The 12,036-nt window shown below is 54.3% G+C and overlaps 6 protein-coding genes across 6 annotated transcripts; 4 read left to right on the top strand and 2 right to left on the bottom strand.

The window, feature by feature from the left end:
* Window positions 1–279: 279 nt before the first annotated feature.
* On the bottom strand, window positions 280–1,025 carry CLAFUR5_14366 (uncharacterized protein; the record flags this gene model as incomplete). Its single annotated transcript, XM_047913514.1, has 2 exons — window positions 280–789; window positions 846–1,025. 2 exons carry the CDS (start codon window positions 1,023–1,025, stop codon window positions 280–282), a joined length of 690 nt encoding a protein of 229 aa, XP_047769632.1.
* Window positions 1,026–1,344: 319 nt separating this feature from the next.
* CLAFUR5_14365 (40S ribosomal protein S9) lies at window positions 1,345–2,440 on the bottom strand (the record flags this gene model as incomplete). Its single annotated transcript, XM_047913513.1, has 5 exons — window positions 1,345–1,528; window positions 1,582–1,815; window positions 1,866–1,964; window positions 2,038–2,097; window positions 2,436–2,440. The coding sequence occupies 5 exons, from the start codon at window positions 2,438–2,440 to the stop codon at window positions 1,345–1,347; spliced, it is 582 nt and encodes a 193-aa protein (XP_047769635.1).
* A 343-nt stretch (window positions 2,441–2,783) lies between these two features.
* Window positions 2,784–3,469, top strand: CLAFUR5_14364 (60S ribosomal protein L21-A; the record flags this gene model as incomplete). Its single annotated transcript, XM_047913512.1, has 3 exons — window positions 2,784–2,823; window positions 2,929–3,044; window positions 3,143–3,469. 3 exons carry the CDS (start codon window positions 2,784–2,786, stop codon window positions 3,467–3,469), a joined length of 483 nt encoding a protein of 160 aa, XP_047769634.1.
* A 380-nt stretch (window positions 3,470–3,849) lies between these two features.
* On the top strand, window positions 3,850–5,427 carry CLAFUR5_14363 (Autophagy-related protein 29; the record flags this gene model as incomplete). Its single annotated transcript, XM_047913511.1, has 3 exons — window positions 3,850–4,145; window positions 4,207–4,409; window positions 4,469–5,427. The coding sequence occupies 3 exons, from the start codon at window positions 3,850–3,852 to the stop codon at window positions 5,425–5,427; spliced, it is 1,458 nt and encodes a 485-aa protein (XP_047769630.1).
* A 269-nt stretch (window positions 5,428–5,696) lies between these two features.
* On the top strand, window positions 5,697–6,323 carry CLAFUR5_14362 (uncharacterized protein; the record flags this gene model as incomplete). Its single annotated transcript, XM_047913510.1, has 1 exon — window positions 5,697–6,323. The coding sequence occupies one exon, from the start codon at window positions 5,697–5,699 to the stop codon at window positions 6,321–6,323; it is 627 nt and encodes a 208-aa protein (XP_047769644.1).
* Window positions 6,324–7,805: 1,482 nt separating this feature from the next.
* On the top strand, window positions 7,806–10,183 carry CLAFUR5_14361 (uncharacterized protein; the record flags this gene model as incomplete). Its single annotated transcript, XM_047913509.1, has 4 exons — window positions 7,806–7,893; window positions 7,944–8,221; window positions 8,278–8,584; window positions 9,534–10,183. The coding sequence occupies 4 exons, from the start codon at window positions 7,806–7,808 to the stop codon at window positions 10,181–10,183; spliced, it is 1,323 nt and encodes a 440-aa protein (XP_047769646.1).
* Window positions 10,184–12,036: the final 1,853 nt, after the last annotated feature.

Below are 12,036 nucleotides of genomic sequence, written 5' to 3'. Positions count from 1 at the left end.
GTCAGTTGTGGTGGTTCGTGGAAAGTCGAGTTCGTGTCTTGGTGCTATGTCTGCTGTTGAGGTCAATTGTGTGAGAAGTTAGTTTTGTGCGATCGCCGAAGGTGAGACACTGATATCATGCATGTGATATCCAGAAGTGAAGCAGCCCTGATCATGCTGTACGGAGTGATGCAGGTCCCTCACCTCCGACGTCCACTTGCCTCCATTGATCCCGTCCAGTTGAAGAAAGACCCACACATCGTAGCGCGACTTCGCCCATCTGCCCCATATACCACACTGCTAAGGACATTTCGGATCTCCCACCTCATGCTCATGATACGTGCACCTATCCCACCACTTCGGCACAGAAGCCGCATCCTGCACTTCCCTTGCGCAGAATCTCATCGTAGCCTCCTCCAGCACTTCAACCGGCCACGCATCAATATTGTTCTTGAAGTCTGACGAGCTCGCATGACAGACCTCTATCTGCGTATACAAGCGTCGAAGCGTTGAGCCCTCTGGTACTCCCCTCCACACGAGCCTCAGAACCGGCGCGGAAATGATACCGGGCGTTTTGTTGACCATGGTGATGACCATGTCGACGATCTTATTGCGGAGTTTGGTGTCCTGGAGGTAGTAGCCCAAGGCCCAGACTTTGCCGAGTTGGAGGTATGTTGGGCGCTTATCGTTATTGTCTGGCTGCGCTTGAGGTTGGGAGAGGATGCTCGCGTCCACCTGACCGGTATAGACCCAGTTGACGTATAACTCAAAGAGCTCAGGCTCCTGCTCTTCCAAGAAGATAAAGTTGTCCTAGCGACACGATGGTGAGCAGTCCGCGCTACGTTTGGTGGTGCGGTGGCACTTACCAGGCCCATTCGATGTCGCGTCAGGCACGCTGCTTGAAGGAACGGCGAGCGCGCGCATATCTTATCCTTGTGCATTGTGAAGGTCCGCTCAGCTTCACCTTCTCCAACGACGACTTTGATCGTGTCCTCGTAGTTGAAACGCGTGCGCTTCGCGGGTGGTTTACCGTGTTTCTGCTCCATATTGTTGGTTAGACGTCGTTTGATGTTGCAGATGTCCAGGTTCCCAGGCAGCCAGGACGAACGCCGGGTTGTGGTGGCGCAGCACAGACGTACGGGCGTTAATGCATGGTAGAGGTAGCGAGACGAGACAGCGGAATGACGCGCAAAATGCGCACCTCACAAGCTGAAAATGAGACAAGCATAAACGTGAAATCATTCGACTCAGCTGGTTCGATTGCAGCGCCTATCTAGCACCGCTTTTTGCATTCCCACACACTCGAACGCCATGCCGATGCCTTTCCCAGTGAATCGTAAATGTAGCTTGGCTGGAGCGAGTCGTTTACTCTTCCTCCTCCTCGCCACCCTCCTCGCCGTCACCCTTGCTCTCGGCGGCCTTGGCCTTCTTTCTCCTAACACGACCTGGGCGGCCTCCACCAAATGGCGAGGTAAGGGAGAAGTCGATGTGCTTCTGGGAGTCGAGACGGACGACGAACGATGGGACGTTGACGATCTGCTTGCCGACGCTGGGAACATGTTAGTCGCTGAATGATTGAATGTGCGCGTAAACAAGGCTTACCGGATGTGGCGCTGCTTGATGAGGACACGAGCGTGGTGGATGGACTTGGCGAGACCGAGCTTGTAGACACAGGTCTGGAGACGGCGCTCCAAAAAGTCCTCGACCTTCAGGGCAAGTACGTAATCGAGCTTCATGCGGGACTCGTCGAGCACACCGACACGGACCAGACGACGAATGAGGGCGTTGCCTTCGAAGAGACGCTTTGGGTCCTTCTCGTCCATGGTGAGAAGCTGACTGAGAGGATGTTAGAAGATGCTCTACGTAATGAGGATGTTTCAGCGTACCGGGCAGCACGACGGATCTTGGAGAGGGTGAGCTGGACACGCCACACCTCACGCTTGTTGCGGAGACCATATTCGCCGACAATCTTCAATTCGGAGTCACTGTGGACTGGTTAGATACCATTGACTTGAAACGGAGCAAGCTCACGTTCAGTGGCCATGGGAGTGTACTGACAGACGAGCCGACTCGAATGGACGACGAGGGACCTTGTAGGTCTTGGAGTACGAGCGTGGTCTGTGGTGAAGTCAGCACATTGTACTTGCCAATGGTATGCAGACCTCTGGTGTGCAGCAGCTGAGGTATGGCGATATGCGATGGGATGCGGCGATGCGATGCGGGCGCATTGGCCGGTGATGGTGCTGCCGGTGTCTTGTCCTATCTTTCCGCCTTCATGATGCGCCGCAGTGTTGCTGTACTCCATCTCCTCTGTCGGCTGTTCTGTGATGTCTCTTCACGTCCTGAGCACGAGACCTAGCCGCATGCCATCCTCGTCGCGCCCGCATGTTGTCGCAAATGCCATATGCCAGATCCTGAAGCTGCTACCCACCAGTGTATCCTGTGATGGTACTCACGCCATGGTTGCTCGATTGGTGCTGTCTTCGCAGTCGCTGAAGTCTCAAACCAGGAAGCAAGCGCAGCTCGAGAAAGGAAGGCACGAATTTCGAGATGCTTGGCTGCGCTAAGCTGTTTCGGACCCCGCCAAGCCGCGCACCTGCCCAGCCGAAATCTCAAGTTTGAAGATGGAGGAAGTTACGGTCGTTGCAGCCACCAGAATTGTGAGTCGCTCCTGCTCAAGTGTATGTCGATACACAACACTAACTACCTACAGAACCCTTGACCCTTCAACGTATGCGATCGGCTCCTCGAACGACTAGAAGACCGACTGCTAACGAACACAACAGCCCACACACTCCGTCACAATGGGTCACGCCGCAGGTCTCCGCGCAGGCACTCGCTATGGTAGGACAACACCACCCTGGAGGATGCAAAGATGGGGAAGGAGGATATGAAGGGACAGTTGGAAGGAGTGGGCATGAGTAGGAACATGCTGACATGGGATAACAGCCTTCTCTCGCGACTTCAAGAAGAAGGGCATGATCGCTCTGGGTACATACCTTAAGCAGTACAAGGTCGGAGACATCGTCGATGTTGTCGCCAACGGTGCCGTCCAGAAGGGCATGGTACGTGGATTTCGAAACAGCATATGCGACATCCAATCTATGGACTGGGCGACATGCTCCTCCTGATTGTAGGAAACAGCCACTAACACAACCCACAGCCATACAAGGTCTACCACGGAAAGACCGGTGTCGTCTACAACGTCACCAAGTCCGCAGTCGGCGTCATCCTCTACAGACAGGTCGGCAACCGCTACATCGAGAAGCGCATCAACGTCCGCGTCGAGCACGTCCGCCACTCGCGATCGCGCGACGAGTTCCTTGCCCGTGTCAAGACCAACGCAGCCAAGCAACGCAAGGCCAAGGAGACCGGCGAGCACGTCCACTTGAAGAGACAGCCAGCCCAGCCACGGGAGGCACGAACTGTGAGCACGAAGGACAACAAGCCAGAGAGCATTGCGCCGATCGCATACGAGACAACTATCTAAGCGTTGCTTGCTTAATGGGTAGGCGTAAGTGGTTGGCGGCATATGGGGACTTTTCTCAGAGGCACTCGAAATGGAATGCTGTGAAATGTGGTTATGATGAACTTGCATGGCAGCTGAGGCCTTACTCCGTAGCAAGCGTATCGATTGTGCATGCTTGAGAAATCATCAAGTTCTTGACGTTCCCTTTCTTTATGTTCTCTGCCTCAAATACCCTGCAGAAGTACAGCATCGGGACCGATACCGAGCAAGCATGAGCCCAGGTGCAGCACGACACTGGGTCACGTGCCAGAAGCTTGTCACCTCGCGTCTCAACAACCACGTCTCGCGACCTGACCATCATCAATCTCCCATCGATGCCCAACTGACAAGGCCTCGCAAGGATGTCTCCGTCTTCGTCAGCATTGCCAGTGCGCGATAGACCACGATCCAGGCAAAGCTCAAACGCAACGCCGATCGCCGGCCGAGCTCCTTCCAAGCGCTCGTCTAAGGAAAAGATCTCATCAAGACAACACAGTCCTTCATCTCCAGTACGAGAAGTAGTCAAGGCCAGGCCACCGCAGTACACGGTGTTTATCAGATTGCCGTTCATCAGGCAAGGGTTTGAGGATCCACCGCCGGTACAGTGGGATGCTGCTAAAGATCGCAAGTTATGGAAGATTATCAGTGCTGGGAAAAGGTATGCACTGAACGTTTCCGTTCCTGTATTAGGACCTTGGTGTTGAAGTCACTGACACAAGCAGTGATCTGGACTGGGAGGGTTTGAGCCAGGACTTTGCGGTTGACCTGCAGTTCTTGCTCATGCAAGCGGCATGGCTGAGCGAACGCCATATGGAGAGGATGAAGAAGCAAGTTGCTAGGATCGCGCAAGGAGATGGTGCGAGCAGTAGTGGGACAGGAAGCGCAGTCGGGGGGCTGAAGATGGAAAGAGGTGGCAGTCGAAGTATGTCTTTCCGCGATAGTCATTCTTCCACCTATATATCACATTACTGACTGGCTCAGACTCCAGAATTCTGCCTGGAAGTGGCTTGAGACGAGAGTCTCCAATAGGTGAGCCCAGTGGATCGCCTGGAACCAGCACGCCACAGGCGAGAGGCACCATATCACGATCGCCATCTACAACCACCGTGACGCAAAGTAAGGTAACAGGATCGACCACAGCGACAGCTCGCCAACAACCATATCTGCAACGTGCACATCGAGGCTCAAGTGGTTCTGGTCGAAAGCCGCAACGGCTAGTAACAGACTCCTCCCGCGACGACTACGATGAAGATGCATTAGAGCACGAAGGCAGATCAGAGTCCGACTCTGATGATGAGCCTGTATCGGCCGTGGCGAGGAGTCAAGCTTTCTGCAGACCTCTGATGGCCAGGAAACCGAAGTCGAAGCTGGGGACGCTCGCATCGGATGGTGATGCTGACGGCGACGACGACGATGATGATTCGGGAGGGTGCTATCTGCCCTTCGCAGCCGCTTCTAAAGCCGATCCAGCCGCGACGATTCGCAGCTCACCCAAGCGAACAGCCGCCACTCTAGCATTCGCAACAACCACGGCCACGAGCAGCAAACCCAAGCCCACCCGCGAGAACTCCACAGCAACAACCGCCACCGATTCCTCGCCCTCATCCTCCGGTATGCAACGCAAACTGTCCACCGACACCGAAGGCGCTTCAGACACTCCCTCAGGCCAGCATGTCCCTCGACAGCGGAGCGATCGACGTCCAGGACCATTGTCACCTCGCCATCGTGCTCAGCTTGCAAGCATGTCGCCAGGATCGAAACGTGATGGAATTGAAGGAACACCGAGCATGGGATCCAGCTTTAGTGATCTGGACGATGCAAGTGTGACGCAGAGTGCCCTGGAAGATGCGCTGATGAGCAATATGAGGCATCAGGGTGGGAGTACGATGGCGAGTCGGATGAGTAGTTTGAGGGATGCGCTTGGTAGGCGCAATGGTTGAAACGGACGTAGTCAGCAGCTTGCCGATCAACCGATGTGAAGCTCAAAACATCACTTCCCCATCTCGAATACATTGACAAGAACCACTCAAGCACGAAAACCATGGGCGACGACACTGCACAATCGCTTGTCAGCAACGCGAGCCCTGGTTCGTCCAAACGATCCAGTCAAGATGACGCGACGACTTCCTCGAAAAGACCGAAGTATGCTCGCATACCTTTGTATCGGCCTGGAGATTGATTCATCTGTAACAGGCGCGATCACGGCGAGATGGTCACCATCCATTGCGGCCCGGAGAAGAAAGTCTTCCTTGCTCACAAAGACACGATCTGCGCCACGTCAGAGTACTTCAAGGCCGCTTGCACGAAGCAATGGGTGGAGGGCCAGACAGGAGTGATAGAGTTGGCGGACGGGAAACCTGACACCTTCCAAACCTACCTTCACTGGACATATACCAAGGAGTTCGATCTCACGAACATGTTCGCCAATACACGCAAACGCTGCTGTTACGGGTGGCGCGACATGACCGCTCTCTGGACACTCGCTGACTACCTCGGCAACCGGGAACTTCGCAACGCATGCATCGACATCATTTATGCGCAGATGAAGGCACAACCAGCTCGTGGCATCAGAGCTTCAACCGTCGTGGAAATCTTCGAATACACTCCGTCAGGAAGTGGCGTGCAACGGCTTATCGCGGACCATGTGGCATTCTCTGCCGGCAAGGACAAATCCATCGAACCAATCGAGCAGCAAATCGCGGGCCTACCAACATACGTAGTCGGGATCATGGCGAAAAAGTACTACGACGCGCTGACCGACAAGTCCGCTCTGTGGCCAGCCGGACGCTGCAGCTACCACGATCACGAGGAGGGCGAATCAAAGTGTGAAGAATAGGTTTATCGAGAAGAGCTTATTTGTGTGATGAGGACACGGTTGGATGCAAGAGGTGGGCTCACTGGAAATGTAAACATAGCTGCTCGTATCACGACCACATCGACGGGGGCGGGAATGCGATGGATTGAAAGTGGTAATGACGTGAACGGCAAAGGTCACAGCGAGCACACCGACGATATCAGCAGTACCAGCGAGGAGGTCTACTCGGATCGCCACAGTGAGATGTCAAGGGTTGTCGCAGACATAGCGACAGGCTTCGGTATCCGAGACGTACCGAATGGCCACAATTCTATTGGCCAACCGCAGGTATCAAGCAAATTCTTCAGCATCGCATGATTCAATCTGGCGTCTTTCAATCGACGGACGTGCTCATAAATACTTCTTCGTTACTTCCGGACTCAGACACCATCCATCGATTCATCCACCACGACACAGCATGACCGGTTTCCCTTCTGCGGAACACGCGAGAACATCAGCCATGATATATACGAGAGCTTGACTTGCATGGCCATTTCCACCACGGGCCCTCCGAGTGCTGAGGACTTGCCAAGCCGCAAGCGAAGGGGTGTTGTCGCTGCCACATGGCCGCCACAAAACGTAGCGCGGCCTGGACTCCGTCTAGCCCGATATAAGGTTTGGGCTCCATCGCCGCGAACGGCCTTCTCAGCCAGCCTCATCCTTCCTAAAGGGGCTTCTCTTGTATTCTCGCGTGGTCTGGTCCACTATGGTCGAATCAGAGCAATCGTTATGTCGGCCACATGGACTCGAATTTGCTGTGCCGCCACAGCATTTCCTCCGGCGTCCGGAAAGGACCCCTGTTCCTTCCCCTTCGTACTGAGCTAGATCACTCTGAGAGCGTTTGTGGTAATGTGGCGGCCAGGTATACGCGACGTCCCCAGGAACAATGCCAGAACTGCTCGGCATTGCTTTCGCTACTTCGGAAAGCATCGTGACTACTGGGTATCGCGGCTGTTCAAGTCGCGAAGTCTATCCACCGGAATCGACTAATGATGTTCGCAGCAGAGTCCAGATGCCTCTCGAGTCGAGCTGCATACATAGGCGCAAGACTGCTTCCAGCGTCGCACAGCTGATCTCATTCTGCACAGCAAGCCACAGTAACGCCACTCGAATGGCACTAGTCACGATGCACCGTACACCGATCATGTATCGACACTCAGCACGAGAAGGAGCAACATCGAGCATATTGCCGAGTTACTTATGCCATTTCCAGTGCCCTCATGGGTCGGCAAGCATAGCTGCCCTATAGCACAAGCCTCTTGTTAGAACTAACAGCACCGTTTCTGGTAGCGTCCCTCGAGATTACCGTAGCCATGCGCCTAGAATCAGTCACACCTGGGCATCTCTCAAACGGTGCAGGGAAGGACAGTCATATACATGTCTATTCCTTTCACCTTCCTGCCTCGACCCTTCGTCTTCGAAGCAGTCTTTCGTTAAACTCCAGGAACTGGAGAGAGGTTGACCATGGTGCGAGCATTGATCAGCCTGGCCTTTGGCCTGCTGCTGTGTAGTAGTAATGCATTCGCATCAGGTTACTCCAAATGCTCTTCAGGTATACATTCATCACACGCCCTGCAAAACATTGGACTGACTTGTGTACAGCCGAGAACACTTCCCTCATGAAGATGATCGGGAACGATCCGTCCATCCAACGGTACTGTCAGTATTTACCTCCAAGCAACAGATACGACAAAAGCAAGTGCCCAAAAGCGATTAAAAATTACTCCTACGACAAGGTCAAGAGTTTCTGTGGCTGTGTCAAAAGCAAGTGCATGCCAACGCAGTGTGGCTACAAGAACAAGTGCTCGAAGGCACCGTGTGGAAACTACTGTGCCGACTTCAAGACTGATAACATTCACTGTGGAAAATGCGGAAACAAGGTACGTTCATCCATTCATCGAGACACAATTGCTTTGGGGGCTGACATGAACCACAGTGCAAAGCCGGCGAGGAATGTAAATCTGGATCCTGCAAGCCGTTGTGTCCATCTGGAAAGCCGAAGCAATGCCCTGATCCCAAGAAGCATGGTGTGCTTACTTGCACAGACGTCAAGAACGACTGCTCGAACTGTGGAAAATGTGGTGTCAAGTGCAAGTCCGCCGAGAAATGTCAAAACGGAAAGTGTACACCCAAGGCCCCCCAAACGCCCCAGTGCCCCAGCGACAAGCCCGATGCCTGCCCAAATCCTGCTAAGAAGAACGCCCTCGTATGTACCAACAAGCAGAAGGACAACCAGAACTGCGGTGTGTGCGGCAAAGCGTGTCCAAGCGGTCAGTCCTGTGTCGGAGGTGTCTGCAAGCCTAAATCGACAACGCCTTCCTGCTCAGCTACACAGACTCCATGTGGTGCGAAATGCTGTGCAGCGACCGAGACTTGCGATAAAGATACTTCTACTTGCAAGCCGAAGGTCACGACGCCGGTCTGCCTCGATGGACAAGTCAACTGCGGCCTGAACTGCTGCAACAGCAACACTGAAACGTGCAGCACGGATCTTCAGTGCAAGCCAAAGGTTACAACACCAGACTGCACTGGAAAGGGCCCTATCTGCGGATCATCTTGCTGCAACACTGTAGAGTCATGTTCCGATGGCGTATGCACGGCCCCAAGCACTTGCAAGGCCATTCCCGAACCCTGTGGAAGCAACGAGGAGTGCTGCAGCGGATTTTGCACCATCGGGACCCAAATCAAGAGGGGTGGCTTCACGCCATCGGCGTACTGCCAGGCAAAACCCGCTACACCTCAGTGCCAGACGACCGAGACCCAGTGCGGAACATCTTGCTGCAAAGCAGGCGAAGTTTGTACGCCGACGGGATGCAAAGCGGTACCTGTTATCCCCACGTGCGAAACAACCGAGACTCAGTGTGGTTTGTCGTGCTGCAAATCTGAGGAGACATGCACCGATGGTGTGTGTAAGACGCCAAGCACTTGCAATGCTAATAATATCCCGTGCACGAGCAATGATGACTGCTGCAGCGCCTACTGCGATGGTGGACCCCAGAAGAGGAGAGACGGCGTCACGGTGCTACAACTTTGCAAGCCAAAACCCGTTGCACCCCAGTGCCAGGCGACAGAGATGCAGTGTGGAACCACTTGCTGCAAATCTGGAGAAACATGCTCGAATGGCGTATGCACAGCCCCAAGCACTTGCGGTGCTAACGATACCCCATGCACGAGCCCCGATGATTGCTGCAGCACCTATTGCGACGCTGGACTCCCGAAGAAGAGGGACGGCATTCCGGTACCAAGACTCTGCAGGCCAAAGCCCGTCGCACCCCAGTGCCAGGCGACCGAGAGCGAGTGTGGAACAGCTTGCTGCAAAGCAGACGAAAGCTGCGATGTCGCCACTTCGACATGCAGTTCAGCAGACCCAGTACCTGACTGCACCTTTCGGGGACCTGTCTGTGGCGCGAAATGCTGCGCAGTTGGAGAGACCTGCTCAAATGGAGAGTGCCAATCGAGCTGTGGGCAGACTGGAAGCACCTGTGTCAGACCTGAAGACTGTTGCAGCAACGACTGTGCCTTTCTCAGGATCAAGAAGAGAGGTGCCGCATCTGGGATATGTAGGTCGACCACCACGACTCCCACCCCCGACTGCACCGGTCAAGGACCAGTCTGCGGTACCAACTGCTGCGCCAAAGGAGAAACCTGCTCGAATGGAGAGTGCCAATCGAGCTGTAGCCAAGAAACTGCCGACTGTCTCAAGAACGCAGACTGTTGCAGCAACAACTGCATCCCCCCCAGGTTCAGTTTTGGAGGGATCATCGGTCCAATTGGGTCTTGTGGGCCCGTCCCTGATTGCACCGGTCAAGGACCGGTGTGCGCCAGGGGGTGCTGCGAACTAGGCCAAACCTGCGGATCGGATTTCACTTGCTCTACGCCCCCACCGGCCTGCGGGGGAAATCTAAGCATGTGCACCAAGAACGAAGACTGTTGCAGCGACAACTGTGCTGACATCACGCTTCGCAACATAAAGCACAAGAAGAGAGCTGCTCTGGCCGCTCGTGGGATTTGCAAGCCGAAGATCACGATTCCCACCCCTGATTGCAGCGGGAAAGGACCAGTTTGTGGCGCTGTTTGCTGTTATCCTGGTCAGACATGCGGGTCGGATAATACTTGCTCTACACCTCCACCGGATTGCACTGGCCAAAGACCTGTCTGTGGTACTACGTGCTGTAGTCTAGGCCAGACCTGCGGATCGGATAACACTTGCTCTACGCCTGCACCTGACTGCACCGGTCAGGGACCTGTCTGTGGTACTACGTGCTGTGGTCTAGGCCAGACCTGCGGATCGGATAACACTTGCTCTACGCCTGCACCTGTCTGCAAGTCATTTGGCGCACTGTGCATGTCCGGTGATGGATCTTGCGTAAGTCTATCTCAATCCTCACCAACGCAGCCGACTTACATTCTGTTCCCAGTGTACCGACGTCTGTGCGCTCCCAGGTAGCAGCACTCGATTGGGTACTTGTGGTTGTGTCGTTGCTGGCCAGTACTGCCGTGAAGACAAGAATTGCGTAAGTCACAAAATTGGCGAGGAACTTGGACGGTACCGCTCACTAACCTATCAAGTGTGATGGAATAAAATGCAACAGCAACACGTGCACGATTGGGACTCCTGTTCTCGATTGCACTGACAAGGGACCGGTCTGCGGTACTAAATGCGTGAGTATTCGCGATCACACTGACTCATTCACGGCCATGCTAACAACATCATTTCTAGTGTGACGCTGGACAAACATGCAGATCCGACCAGACTTGCTCGACGCCTGCGCCAGTCTGCAATCTCGCCAATGAGCAATGCTCTTCTGACCCAGATTGCTGCGACGGCACCACCTGCCAGAGCGGCACATGTCAAGTCCCGCCCTCGTTCTGCACCGTAGATGCAGACTGCTCGGATGGCCAGGTTTGCTTGGACCTAGTGTGTCAACCACGGACACCAGCACCCGCACCTAATGGCTCACCATGCACTGGAAACTCACAATGCTCGAGCAACGCATGCGTGAACGCTGTGTGCCAAGCGCCCGCACCTGTCTGCTCCACTTTGATCGGCCTGTGCTTAGGTGGCGATGAATGCGTATGTATCACCCGCAACAGATTGTGCTGGAACGGCGTTTGCTAATGCTTCCATAGTGCGCTGGCTTGAGGTGTCGTATCGGTATCTGCCTACCCTAGTGATTGGTGTCGCAGACGACCGGTGGCATTCTGAAGAGGGACAGTGAAATTTTAGTTCTTTCTAATCTGTAGGCTGTGAGTCGTCTGCTTGCAGCCGCTAAGTAATCTGCATGATCAGCAATGAACCTGCTCCTATCTCCGGTGTGACTGGCAAGCTCGCTACGAACACACATCTTCAGGGCCGACGCTTTCAGATAAAGCGGCGCGTAGTCTGTCATTCCGCGGCTGAAGTTTCCCCCGACAAGGTAGCGGGATTCGCATGCAACGTCGCCTTGTGCTAGGTAGTAACGCCAAGTCTCAGTTTGATAGGCATCCGCTTGATCCTAAAGTTACATCTCACCTTTCCAAACATCCGAACGATATGGCATTCAACAATGCAGCCGCAACGTTCGCGGAACAAGCGCCCGCCGCCACACAACTCCTCAAGGCCTTTCAAGTGGCCATCGGATTCATTTTGAGATGCACACGGTGGGCGAGAGATCCTTCTTGGCGTGGAGAGCTTTTGTCGTTAATTGTTCATTCC

The sequence above is a fragment of the Fulvia fulva genome, chromosome 13, assembly GCF_020509005.1.
Source record: "Fulvia fulva chromosome 13, complete sequence".
In the NCBI taxonomy this organism is placed as follows: domain Eukaryota; kingdom Fungi; phylum Ascomycota; class Dothideomycetes; order Mycosphaerellales; family Mycosphaerellaceae; genus Fulvia; species Fulvia fulva.
The sequence above is the reverse complement of the archived record's forward strand: the minus strand, read 5'-3'. Positions and strand labels throughout refer to the sequence as shown.